Source organism: Mytilus trossulus, chromosome 2, assembly GCF_036588685.1.
Source record: "Mytilus trossulus isolate FHL-02 chromosome 2, PNRI_Mtr1.1.1.hap1, whole genome shotgun sequence".
Taxonomy (NCBI): Eukaryota; Metazoa; Mollusca; class Bivalvia; order Mytilida; family Mytilidae; genus Mytilus; species Mytilus trossulus.
Genome location: NC_086374.1, coordinates 97609460 through 97622186, shown reverse-complemented (window position 1 = coordinate 97622186; position 12727 = coordinate 97609460). Strand labels below are relative to the sequence as shown.

Below are 12727 nucleotides of genomic sequence, written 5' to 3'. Positions count from 1 at the left end.
CAACGACACTAATGTAGAGTTATAAATTGACCAAAATTTCCCACATTTATTTTTAGCCAGACGATTGACCAATGAGAAACCAGTATAAAATTACATGCGGACCGGGTGTTGCCAAAAATTGAGACGAATGAAAAAAAACATCCCGTTGACCGACTTCTGAGGCCTGCTTCCAATGATCCCGATAACAGTGATATTCGTGTCATATACCATTGTGTAGATAAATCAATTTAGATTTACGGCATATTAAGTTTAAGTAAGTTTGAAAACCGAGAAATAAAAAAAATGACGTGAATTCGGGACTGGGTGTCATTTTCTAAAAATTTAGTTAAGTACCTTGTGTTATATTAAGGTATATATGAAATTTTTTTTGGAGACAAGTGCCTGTGTACTCTCATGAAAAAAAAGTTCCACAATATTATTTACATACGAAAACATGTCTAACCCCAAATGCCCCAGCCTATTTTATATTTTATTAATAACAAAGTTGAATAAGGATCCCCAGTCAGTATTAGAAAGATTTCAAGTCTCAGGTACGAAGCATTTGATTTGAGGAGGCAGTCTGAGATATTTGAGAGAAAAAAAATGACTCTGATTCTTGCCTTAAACAAAAATTCTGGCCGTATCTGGATTGAAAAAATAGTCTTCTCCACTTTTTTGCTATTAAAAACGAAAATTTCCAACATAATTATTTAGCATTTAATGAACATGATGAATAAAAACGGGCGTATTTTTTTGTGGCCGGGGTTTGCATGTCTGACAGGAATGTCTGTTTCGCCGGACTTATATATATTGAATACTTTTTTTCAAGACCAGACTGTAACCTGCCTACTGGATGTGACCTTTATGTCTCCATTTGTCGACCGTCATTCATAACTTTGTTGTCATTTCAGACACTTTCGTAGTCTTTGGTGGATTTGGAACCCCTCACTTCGGTTCCCTTAGTTATGTTGGGTGAAACATAATTAGTCACATATTTTGATAAAAACTGCTTGTTTGTCTTTTTTAACTCGTGTCGGTCGTATTGTAAATTTCAACGAATTTCCATGTCTATTTTTTACTGACAAGTCCTACATCAAATATATCAGTACATAGCTTTAGATCAATACTATGATTTTATGATAGACAATTTTAAAATAGGGAGAAAACAGCATGAAAAATGTCCAACCCTTACACTTTACAGCAACTATGAAATATACATGCCCCTCGCCAGGAACCGTTTAATAGTGCATATTACACTTATTTTTATGTTTTTAGCCCAAAAAAGGTCACAAAAATTTTTCGCCTCGCTCCGCTCGGCAAAATTTATAATCTTCGCCCCCCCTTTCCAAAAATCCTGAATCCGCCCCTGTAAATGAACTACCTATACAGGTTTTTTTTCTTTTTTGTATTATGAAGTTGTCATCTCTTATCTTTTATTTTAATTCATATAACATTTACTGTACTTAGGTCACCTTTGCTATTCAAGGGGTACAATACAGTAATTATGGTTGCATTACAAAACAGTTTATGCAAAACTGAGAGAGTAAGACATTTTAAAAGCTTATGATCATGTAATACAATGAAGCTGTTTAAACAATTGATGAAAAATTCTAGTAAACATTTTGAAAGGTAAAACATGGGAAAAAGTAAAATCACAAAAATACTGAACTGCAAGAAAATTCCCCCCAAAAAAGTCTCTTATCAAATGGCAAAATTAAAAGCTCAAACACATCAAACTAATGGATAACAACTGTCATATTCCTGACCTTGTACAGGCATTTTCTTATGTAGAAAATTGTGGATTGAACCTGGTTTTATAGCTAGCTAAACCTCTCCCTTGTATGACAGTTGCATCAAATTCCATCATATTAACTAACATGCGTGAACAAACCAAACAGACATAATAGGTAAAATTGGACATTAAGCAACCAACAATCAATCAATCAAATATACAAGAGTCAACATTGTGTTATAATCTTAATCACTTAATTTAATAAATTTGTAACAAAGGAGCACATGAATATTATAGTGGCATTCAAAATCAAGAATTCTAAGAGAGACAGTGGTAAAAACAGGAAAAATAATATCAGTCAAACAAAATCAAAAAGAACCCTATCAAAAACAGTTGGTAATTTCAGTACTCCAGATGGACCAGCAGCTTCTAAGAGACATAACTTTGTCTTGATGTGCTGCATTTGATGGTTAGTGAGAATCTATTGTTTATTCTAAATTTATATTGTTTATACCTATATTTGGATTTCAAGAATCCTCAAACATACTGCTCAGTACATCAGACCACATGAACAGCAAACACAATTGAACTTCTAAAAAAACCAGACATACAACAATAATATACACTCGTTCAAATTACTTATTTTGGTACAACCTCATAGGTATACAATTGCAAAATATGAAGGTTTTGACCAGATTCATTTGCTTGAAAACCTCCAGATTGGTCTTGTAAGACCATACACAAATTAAGAAACACAATTGACCACTTTCGAGTTCATCAGTCACCGGAAAAAATTGTCAATTATGCGCACCTTTATGGCCTCCTTTACCAGATAGCAGGGATCCCCATACCTGCCAACTTTCACGATTTAGGCGTCAAGACTCTGATAATTAATTGCACAAGCATTTAAGCAGCTTTCTTACATCAATATATATAGGGAAATTGAAACAACATGGATCACTTTCAGTTTGCTATACCTTAAACTATATGCACTGTAATAATTATCACTGTCCAGTATCAAGTAGATTATCAAAAGTAAATCATCATTAACCTAGGCCACCTTGCTTGGAAGTTTTAACATAAGAGATGTGATTGTATTTCTGATGTAATGAACGCCTATAGTAATTGATTTGGGGTGCTCCAAAGATAATGGAGGAAAATTACAGAACAGACCGAGATACCATAATGGTCGTAGTTTCATTCCCCTTACTTTTATTCACCTGTCAACAATCGTGAAAAGGGAAACTAATGCTGGCCTGTCTATTTACTTAAACTAGAGCATGCAAACACTACTGACTATTCAGATGGAACTTACACTAATTCTTCTCTAAGCAAAAGAATGAGTTCAACATCAGATAATAACACCAATGCTCTGGAAGGGGGAGGATTATGCTACATCGGTAGTCTAAAAATTGCCATTTCTGCTGACATTCCCGCAGATGCCAGGAGTTGGACAGAGAACATTCTTTCTCTTCTAAGAGTTAATCAGAAGTTTGACATTTCTTTTAGCTCATATGATATTTTTGGAATGAAAGAAGAAGAAAGAACAAGATCAGATCCAAGACACCGTGCAAAACTTGATTTTTACCAAATTGTAGTTAAATCATTAATTGATTTTGAGGCTCCATCTGTTGAGGGCCTTACATCTCAAAAAATAGAGGAGTCATACAAAAAACTAAAAAGTATAAAACAATGCCAAGATATTCAAGAATGGCTGGATATGGATTATATGCATACTTGTAGTTCTAAAACTGATTTAAGAGAAATGTGTATTCGGTAAGATAATCTACATGTGCCGGTCTCACTAATTAGCGACAACAAGAATTTTAGCAACAACAAGCATCAACAAGCGACAAGAAGCGACAACAAGAATTATTTTAGCGACAACAAGCGACAAGAAACTATTTTGCGACAAGAAAACATATTTTTTTTAATTAAAATTAATTATTGCAATAAATATATAAAAGAATATGCAAAAGAAAATAATTTTAGCGACAAGAAAGTTAAAATTGATAAAAATATTATATTCCATTATGCCCGCTCCATATATATCTCCATTCGTTTATTCATACTTTGACTTTGATAAACAGATGCATACATTATCTTATACATATTCTTCATATTTAAAAATAAAAAAAAGAAGCTCAATCTCTTTCTTCTTCACAAATGTTTAATTTCTTCATCTACCAATATATACATGTACTAATATAAACTTCACAATCTCTTTCTTCCTCACAAATGTTTCATTTCTTCGTCTATCTATATAATAAAACATTTTAATTAGACATATCTGCTCGTATATGTAAAAAAAACCATTACATAAAAATTTCTATATATCTAATAAAAAAAATGTTTTCTTGTTGCTAAATAGTCTTCTTGTCGCTTGTTGTCGCTAAAATAATTCTTGTTGTTGCTTCTTGTTGCTAATTAGTGAGACCCACATGTGCAAATGTATTTAACAATTTAAGTAGTCCGAGATTACTCTGACATCCCACGTCTGTTTTGCCAGACAAGCTGGGGCCCAAGCTTGTCTGTCAAAACAGCCGTTTGACATCAGGGTAATCTCGAACTACAATTTAAGAAACAGATTGTTCTGAGAAAAAAAATTCGCTGGTTTTGTAAATTTGACCTTTCAATTTGCAGTATGTTATGTACATTTTTTGTATGTACAATGTTGTACAACATACATGTGTAATGGTGGTCACTTTGTCTACTTGTTTATTCTATCTATTTGGCATGCAGTTCAAAATAGTTAAAAAGCTAAACAAGTATAAATTTGTAGAGCATTGAGGACAAAAAACGTTGTGCCATTAATATTGCTATTAAAAGTAATCTATGCCTGGGATAAAGTCCTTAGTATTTCAAATAATTCATTCTTTTCAAACAGTAAATTTATAAGAATGACCATATAATTGATATATATTCATGTCAACACCAAAGTGCTGACTTCTAGGCTGGTGATACTGTCCACTATACCTTCTGCCAAAATGGCTTTCCTGAAATGTTTGCTATGATCTTATTATTCAAGTATTTTATTGGTCTATGCCCTATGGTGATAAAACAAACTAGAGGCTCCAAAGAGCCTGTGTCGCTCACCTTGGTCTATGTGAATATTAAACAAAGGATGCATTTGAATTCATGACAAAATTGTGTTTAAGTGATGGTGATGTGTTTGTACATCTTACTTAACTGAACATTCTTGCTGCTTACAATTATTTCTATCTATATTGAACTTGGCCTAAAAGTTTTAGTCGAAAATGTTAGTTAAAATTTACAAATTTTATGAAAATTGATAAAAATGCACTATAAAGGACAATAACTCCTTAAGGGGTCAATTGACCATTTTGGTCATGTTAACTTATTTTTGGGTCTTACTTTGCTGTACATTGTTGCTGTTTAAAGTTTATCTCTATCTATAATAATATTCAAGATTATAAATAACAAAAAACGGCAAAATTTACTTAAAATGACTAATTCAGGGGCAGCAACCTAACAGCAGGTTGTCCGATCCATCTGCAAATTTCATGGCAGATTGATCTTGACCTGATAAACAATTTTACTCCCTGTCAGATTTGCTCTAAATGCTTTGGTTTTTGAGTTTTAGCCAAAAACTGCATTTTACCCCTATGTTCTATTTTTAGCCATGGTGGCCATGTTGGTTGGTTGGCCAGGTCATGCCACACATTTTTTAAACTAGGTACCCCAATAATGATTGCGGCCAAGTTTGTTTTAATTTATCCTGGTAGTTTTAGAGGAGAAGATTTTTGTAAAAGATTACTAAGATTTACGTAAAATGGTAAAAAATTGACTGAAAAGAGCAATAACTCAAAAAGGGGTCAACTGACCATTTTGATCATGTTGACTTATTTGTAGATCTTACTTTGATGAACATTATTTCTGTTTACAGTTTATCTCTATCTATAATAATATTCAAGATAATAACGAAAAACAGCAAAATTTCCCTAAAATTACCAATTCAGGGGCAGCAACCCAACAACGTGTTGTCCAATTCATCTGAAAATTTCAGGGCAGATAGATCTTGAACTGATAAACAATGTTACTCCCTGTCAGATTTGCTCTAAATGCTTTGGTTTTCGAGTTATAAGCCAAAAACTGCATTTTTCCCCTATGTTCTATTTTTAGCCATGGCGGCCATCTTGGTTGATTGGCTGGGTCACGCCACAAATTTTTTAAACTAGATACCCCAATGATGATTGTGGCCAAGTTTGTTTTAATTTGGCTTGGTAGTTTCAGAGGAGAAGATTTTTGTAAAAGATTACTAAGATTTACCAAAAATAGTTAAAAATTGACTGAAAAGAGCAATAACTCAAAAAGAGGTCAACTGACCATTTTGATCATGTTGACTTATTTGTAGATCTTACTTTGATGAACATTATTTCTGTTTACAGTTTATCTCTATCTAAAATAATATTCAAGATAATAACGAAAAACAGCAAAATTTCCCTAAAATTACCAATTCAGGGGCAGCAACCCAACAACGGGTTGTCCGATTCATCTGAAAATGTCAGGGCAGATAGATCTTGACCTGATAAACAATTTTACCCCATGTCAGATTTGCTCTAAATGCTTTGGTTTTTGAGTTATAAGCCAAAAACTGCATTTTACCCCTATGTTCTATTTTTAGCCATGGCGGCCATCTTGGTTGGTTTGGCGGGTCACGCCACACATTTTTTAAACTAGATACCCCAATGATGATTGTGGCCAAGTTTGGTTTAATTTGGCCCAGTAGTTACAGAGGAGAAGATTTTTGTAAAAGTTAACGACGACGGACGCCAAGTGATGAGAAAAGCTCACTTGGCCCTTCGGGCCAGGTGAGCTAAACATAAATAAACTCAAATTTTATACATTAATAGGATATTAGAGAGGGTGCATCAATTCATGTCTCAGCTGTTATACATGGTCAACAAAAGAGAAAACAGAAAAAGTCTTTCAGGAGGAATGTTTTTACAACTTTTTGCAAGATATGCAAAAATATTTGGCCTCGAAGTAATGTGAGTAGATTCTTAAATATGCATTTACACCCAGATATAAAATTGTTCTGCATATACAATGTATCATGCTTTTTGGGTATTGATTGCATGCAGTACAGTACAATGAAAACCTAGGCTAATGGTACTTACTTGAGATCTTAAGCTTCCAAGGCTTATTACTTACATTCTGATACACAAAATGTAGGGCATTGATCAAAGGATTCTATACATCCTGTTCAGGAACATTTTTCAAAATTGATCTATGTAACATATATGCTCAGATATTTAACATGTTTAAGACACAAAAAGATAATACACTTGTCTTCAAAAATACTTATACAGAGATTATAGTTTGAAGCTTAAAGATATTTTGCTTCATTTTAAGTAAAGACAAATAATAATAACACTCTAATTGACCACTTTCGAGTTCATGCATCACAGCTTAAAAACTCATCATGATCAATTATGTACGTCTTTATGATAGAGGGGATCACCTGTATCCCTGCACTATTAACGTTCACCAAACATTCTAAGTGATAGTCATTGTGCAGGATAAACTAGAAATAGTTTGTTTTGTAAGTACTCAATCAATTCTCTAATGACAGCAGTGCTGAGTGTCAATTATGATATTTGCAGAATAATTTGTGCAGTATAGTATCATAGTTTATTAGTCTACATTCAACAGTTCCCTCAACATTGGAACAGAATTGACCACGCACCTAAAGGCACTAATGATGTTCACTAAAACCAGAGTTTTTGACAGAAATGCATCTAACTAGAAAATTGTCTATTGCATAGCATTAATTTTATGCAAAAATGTTAGTTGAGAAATACAAGGTCCTTACAGTCTTTAGTCTAAAACATTTATTTTATTTTGAAGGTGTGTTCCAAATGTTCCAGCTTATGAATTACAAATTGGCCACACCACAGTATCTGCTGAACCAGATGCCATTGTGATAGACCCAGTACATGAAAATGCAGTCCTTGCTATTATACAAGTATGTATATGATAATTAGACATTATTTATTATACCAATCATGGGCCCTTGTCCGGCTAGATACAAAAACATCATATTACAATGATTATTTAAAAATTAGTGAAATACACAATACGTAATACACAAATGTATATGATAATATGGACTGAAAACAAATCTTGAATTTGGAATTTTGACTAAGCACAGAGTTTTTTTATTTGATAAACAAAGTAAAAACAAAAATACTGAACTCTTAGAAAAATTCCAAACAGAAAGTTTGGCAAAATCAAAAGGCAAAATCAAAAGCTCAAATTCAAGTTCTTTTGTCCCATCTAACAAATACAACTGGTGTCGTTCTCTGTGAAGTTTATTCAACAGGACCTTTAAATTTCTTCTCATTGATTAAGGTGGTATCTAACTCTGTAAAATCAGTTAAACGTCTTAATTACGTTGTGTTGTTAAAGGAATATGAAGCTTCTCAATGATCAAAACAAGTGTTTGTCAATCTGCTATATAAGCAGTGTAAATTTTCTGATAAAATGGTTGGTTCAAATATTTTGAAATTTTTATATTTTTGTCAAAGGGTCAAAGTAAATACTTTGTCAAAGTTTTATGAAAATTAAACGAGCCAAATTAATTTTAGTTAAAGTGCTGGGTACCACCTTAATTTACCTGAACAAAAAATTGAACTGCCAATGATGAAAATACATGTACAAATAAGGAATTACAAATAGCTATCAAAAGTACCAGGATTATAAAACTGCATGTGATGTTGTATTTATTCAATATCAATAACACATTTTCAATTTGTTTGATATAATACTTAATTTAAAAATTAAAAGTTGATTTCTGATCAAATTTCAATATTTATCTATTAAAATTATCTTTTTTAGTGTGTTCACAAACAAAAATTTGAAAATGATAATGTTTAAATTAAGATCTTCGTAAATGTATACTTTATAACTGAACAACCACAAAAAACATGCATATTCTTTGGAACAGTGGTAAAAAAAAATCAGAAATAAACTTTTCATGATTGAATCAGTTTTTTATTGAACAGAGTGAAAATATATTATTGATATTGAATAAATACTGTATCACATGCAGTTTATACATGTATTTCAATCAACAAAGAGGATATTTTTTTGGTCAGGTAAATTAATCAATGAGTGATAGATTTCTCCTAGAAGAAATTTAAAGGTCCCAAATGAATAAACTACACAGATAACAATAACTATTGTATTGATTATATGAGACAGTTTAACTTCCAAAGTTAAGATACCTTGGTCAAGAGCAGACAACTCTTTGGTAAACTTCCATTTGGTTTACAATAAATAGATTCATTTTTTTGTTATTTCCTCAGAAGAAATTTCATCAGATATCTGAAAAATCTGTTAGAAAAAATATCAGGTAAGCGTATTTATTTATAATTTTAGATGAGAAAAATAATTAAACAATTTTTAATTTCAGATGAGTAACCAATATGAACACACTGTCAGAAATAATTCAAGGAATTTTCAAGCTAATCATATCAGATCAGACTTAAAAGGACAACATCTTGCTCAAATGTTAGCCGCCCTACATGAATCAGCATTTAACTGTAAATTCAGTAAACCTAAAAGATTGTATGGATTTATTGTTGAAGGAACTGAGGTAAAAAAACATAATAACAGTTTCTGTTTGGATTTCTAAGAATTTGGGAGGGTTTGAATACTTTGACCCTGTGTTAGGTCAAACCATACATTTAGAGGGAGCTTGAGGGTAATACCATGATTAAGGAAAAGTGTTTTACCTGGCGTAACCTTTCTATTGTTTATGGTTTAAGTCTTAATAGCATGAAATTGTTAAAAAATCTTTTTAACAAAGGTTTTGTTAGAATTTTGATTTTGTATGGTTGTAATCAGTCCCAAATGACCCTAGGCTATTTTACCTAACATTAAAATATGTTTTTTCCTATTTACATAAAGTCTATAGATGTTGAATATGACTTGAAAGAAAAAAATAGTCAAAAAGAAAAATTAAGAATTTAGAAAAATTAGCTTGTTTGATATCATACAATACAACTACCAAACTAAATAGTTGATTTATCCAAAAATAAAAGCATATTCCAGTGCTCGGTTTGAACTTGAAAACACAAAGACATTTCCATGTCCTCTTAAAAAAAAAGAAATTAAGTCTTAAACAAAGTTTTGTAGATCACTTATTTTGAATTGTCTATTATATAATTACCTGATTAACCAATTGTCTTGGCAACCTTTAAACTAAACATAATTTTAATGTGAATGTTTATTTGATGTATTGCAATGTTACATTGTTACAGCTGGTGGCATCCTTATATATTTTGTGTTTTTATATTAGTTTTTTATTTTCTTCTGAGGAGGTCTTTGTTGTGTTTGTTGTGAAGTCTTAGATGTGGTTGTTTTCAAACTTCTATTGAACTTTTTTTTGTAAACAGAACTAGTCAAAGACATATATGATTGACCTTATTAATGGGAAGTTCTTTTTAGGTGCAGGTAAACATATAAAAACATGAACACTAAATTTTAAAGATGTAAATATTTTTCAGTGAAAGCAATTCACATAGGATTTTAAATTGAATATCTTCATTTTTTCCTATAGCAATTGTCCATGATTCCATCTGTTTGAGAAAGTATGCTATATCAACTGTATGTTTTCCTCTATTTGTCTTTTCTTCTTCTTTCTTCTCTCTTTGTATGTTTGATCTCCCATTGCAATATACTCCTCATTTGTTGTTCAAATAGATAATTATCTAATATGATTTAAATATTTAGATAACAGTAACATCATTATCCTTGCTAAATAAGGGATTCCTTAATGATTTGAAGGAAGGATGTTTACCCCCAGAGTATTGCGCAGAAATGAAGTTCAGCACACGTTGTAACATATTAACCCAGCAAGGAAGACTTGGTCTACTTTCTACATTGGTAGAGATGTCAGCAATATCTCAGTACATGTTTTAGTACAGTTAACGGGTAAAAAAAACTACCCTATCACTGCAAGTAAGGTTTGGCTTAGATCCTACTTTGAAGGATATGTCAGCACTACAAGTTGTGCTATTTAGTCTAAAGAAGGAGAATTTACCTTTATTTCCTTTTGGATGAATTATTTGTAGCAGGATCTTAAGCTGAACATCATTGAACGAACCAGAGGAATTGATTTCCCATTCACTGAATTCATCCCAATTATGTGATTAGAAAACAGTGTGAACCATAATATGTGTACAGTAATGTGGGCAAAGACTAAAAACTACAGTAAAACCATTATGTAAATGCAAACATTCATTTGGTAAATGGACACAAGTAATACGACACTACACTGGGAAATGACTGTAAGTTACCAGTCAATTTTACTTGAAATGTAATTAATTGAAATATTTACTTGAAATGTAATTATTTGAAATATTTACTTGAAATGTAATTATTTCAAATATTTACTTGAAATGAATGTATTTGAAATATTTACTTGAAATGCAATTATTTGTTATATTAAAAAAAAATAAAACTGAATTCTTGTATTAAATAACCGTTTTCATAATAGTTTTTTATGTGTTAGAAAGTTGTGTTCATATATGTGTTCTTAAAAAAACTGCATGATTTGTCTCCCTTTTAATGTGTTTGTTTCATAATTCCTGTCATTTATTTATATTAACACAAAGATATACAATCAAATGATACCATATGAAAAGCTTTCTGTAGACCAATACATTGTGATGTAAATAATGAAAGAGGGGAGGGGCAAACAATTCATGTTAATGTTGTATTTTCCATTCTGCAAAAGTTTGGTGCAATGTAAGTTTAAAGTGTCAAACCTTACTGAGGAACCGTGATTGTATTTGATATAAAGAAAAGTGTTCTTTTATTGGATAAAGACATCAAAGATGCAAACATTTCATTATAATCATCAATATAAGTTATATTTAAACAAATCATTATCATTCCGTATTAATGCAAATAAATTACACATTCTCTCTACTTGTAAGTTTTTTAAAGATAAGTTACTGATTGTGTTCAAGTGAATTTAGCCTTTCAAATATATGAACAATGTCACAAATAGTTATGAAATGTCATGTAAAAAGTAAAATCACAAAAATACTGAACTTAGAGGAAAATCAATTTTGAAAGTCCATAATCAATGATAATTTAAATGTAGTTAAAAGAATCATGGCAATTTTGTAATGAATGTTGCTGAGAAATGTAATTGATAACCTCAATGTTATATGTATATAACGTGTCACAGTACTTATCTATCCCAAATTCATGTATTTGGTTTTGATGTTATATTTGTTATTCTCATAGGATTTTGTCTATTGCTTCATCTGTTTCTGTGTGTGTTACATTTTCATGCTGTGTCGTTGTTCTCTTATATTTAATGCTTTTCCCTCAGTTTTAGTTTGTTACTGCGATTTTGTTTTTTGTGCATGGATTTATGAGTTTTGAACAGCAGTATACTACTGTTGCCTTTATTTATATGTATATATATAAATCGAGGCAATGACATCAGTTTCATGTGTAGGTAATAAAAACTTAGGACTAGGTTTAATTCAAAATAATGAAACCTTCTGCATCTGCATTGAAAACATCTCAAGCTTACCATCCACTTCAAGTATCGGGGCCAATTACTGACATAATTAACTACATACCAAATCCAGTTATGTGTAGAGGTTATAACAGGGGTTTAAGATAAGAGCAAGCATGTTTAATAATAAAGGCAACAGTAGTATACAGCTGTTCAAAACTCGTAAATCTATGGACAAAATACAAAATTGGGGTAACAAACTAAAACTGAGGGAAACGCATTAGATATAAGAGGAGAACAACGACACAACATTAAAATGTAACACACACAGAAACGGGCTAATGATTAGAGATCATTAGACAAAATCCGATGAATATAAAAAATATAACATCAAACCAAATACATGAATTTTGGATTGAAAAGTACCGTGACACGTAGTAGTTTAATGTAGTTTAACACATATAAACCCCGAAATATTTACACAATTCATTATAATGACCGTTTCCAGCAAA

At 31.4% G+C, this 12727-nt stretch overlaps 1 protein-coding gene across 1 annotated transcript; it reads left to right on the top strand.

Moving 5' to 3' along the window:
- The first annotated feature begins 2889 nt into the window (after positions 1-2889).
- On the top strand, positions 2890-12034 carry LOC134708483 (uncharacterized). The gene is made up of 5 exons (XM_063569049.1): positions 2890-3487; positions 6586-6723; positions 7583-7700; positions 9150-9332; positions 10472-12034. The coding sequence occupies exons 1-5, from the start codon at positions 3051-3053 to the stop codon at positions 10658-10660; spliced, it is 1065 nt and encodes a 354-aa protein (XP_063425119.1). The 5' UTR covers positions 2890-3050; the 3' UTR covers positions 10661-12034.
- The last annotated feature ends 693 nt before the right edge of the window (positions 12035-12727 follow it).

Bases quoted from the DNA above. Each gene is read 5' to 3' on its own strand.
- LOC134708483 (XM_063569049.1), top strand. From the start codon at position 3,051: ATGAGTTCAACATCAGATAATAACACCAATGCTCTGGAAGGGGGAGGA. The intron at 6,724-7,582 runs GTGAGTAGATTC...TTTATTTTGAAG, and splicing joins ATATTTGGCCTCGAAGTAAT to GTGTGTTCCAAATGTTCCAG. The intron at 9,333-10,471 runs GTAAAAAAACAT...TTAAATATTTAG, and splicing joins TTATTGTTGAAGGAACTGAG to ATAACAGTAACATCATTATC.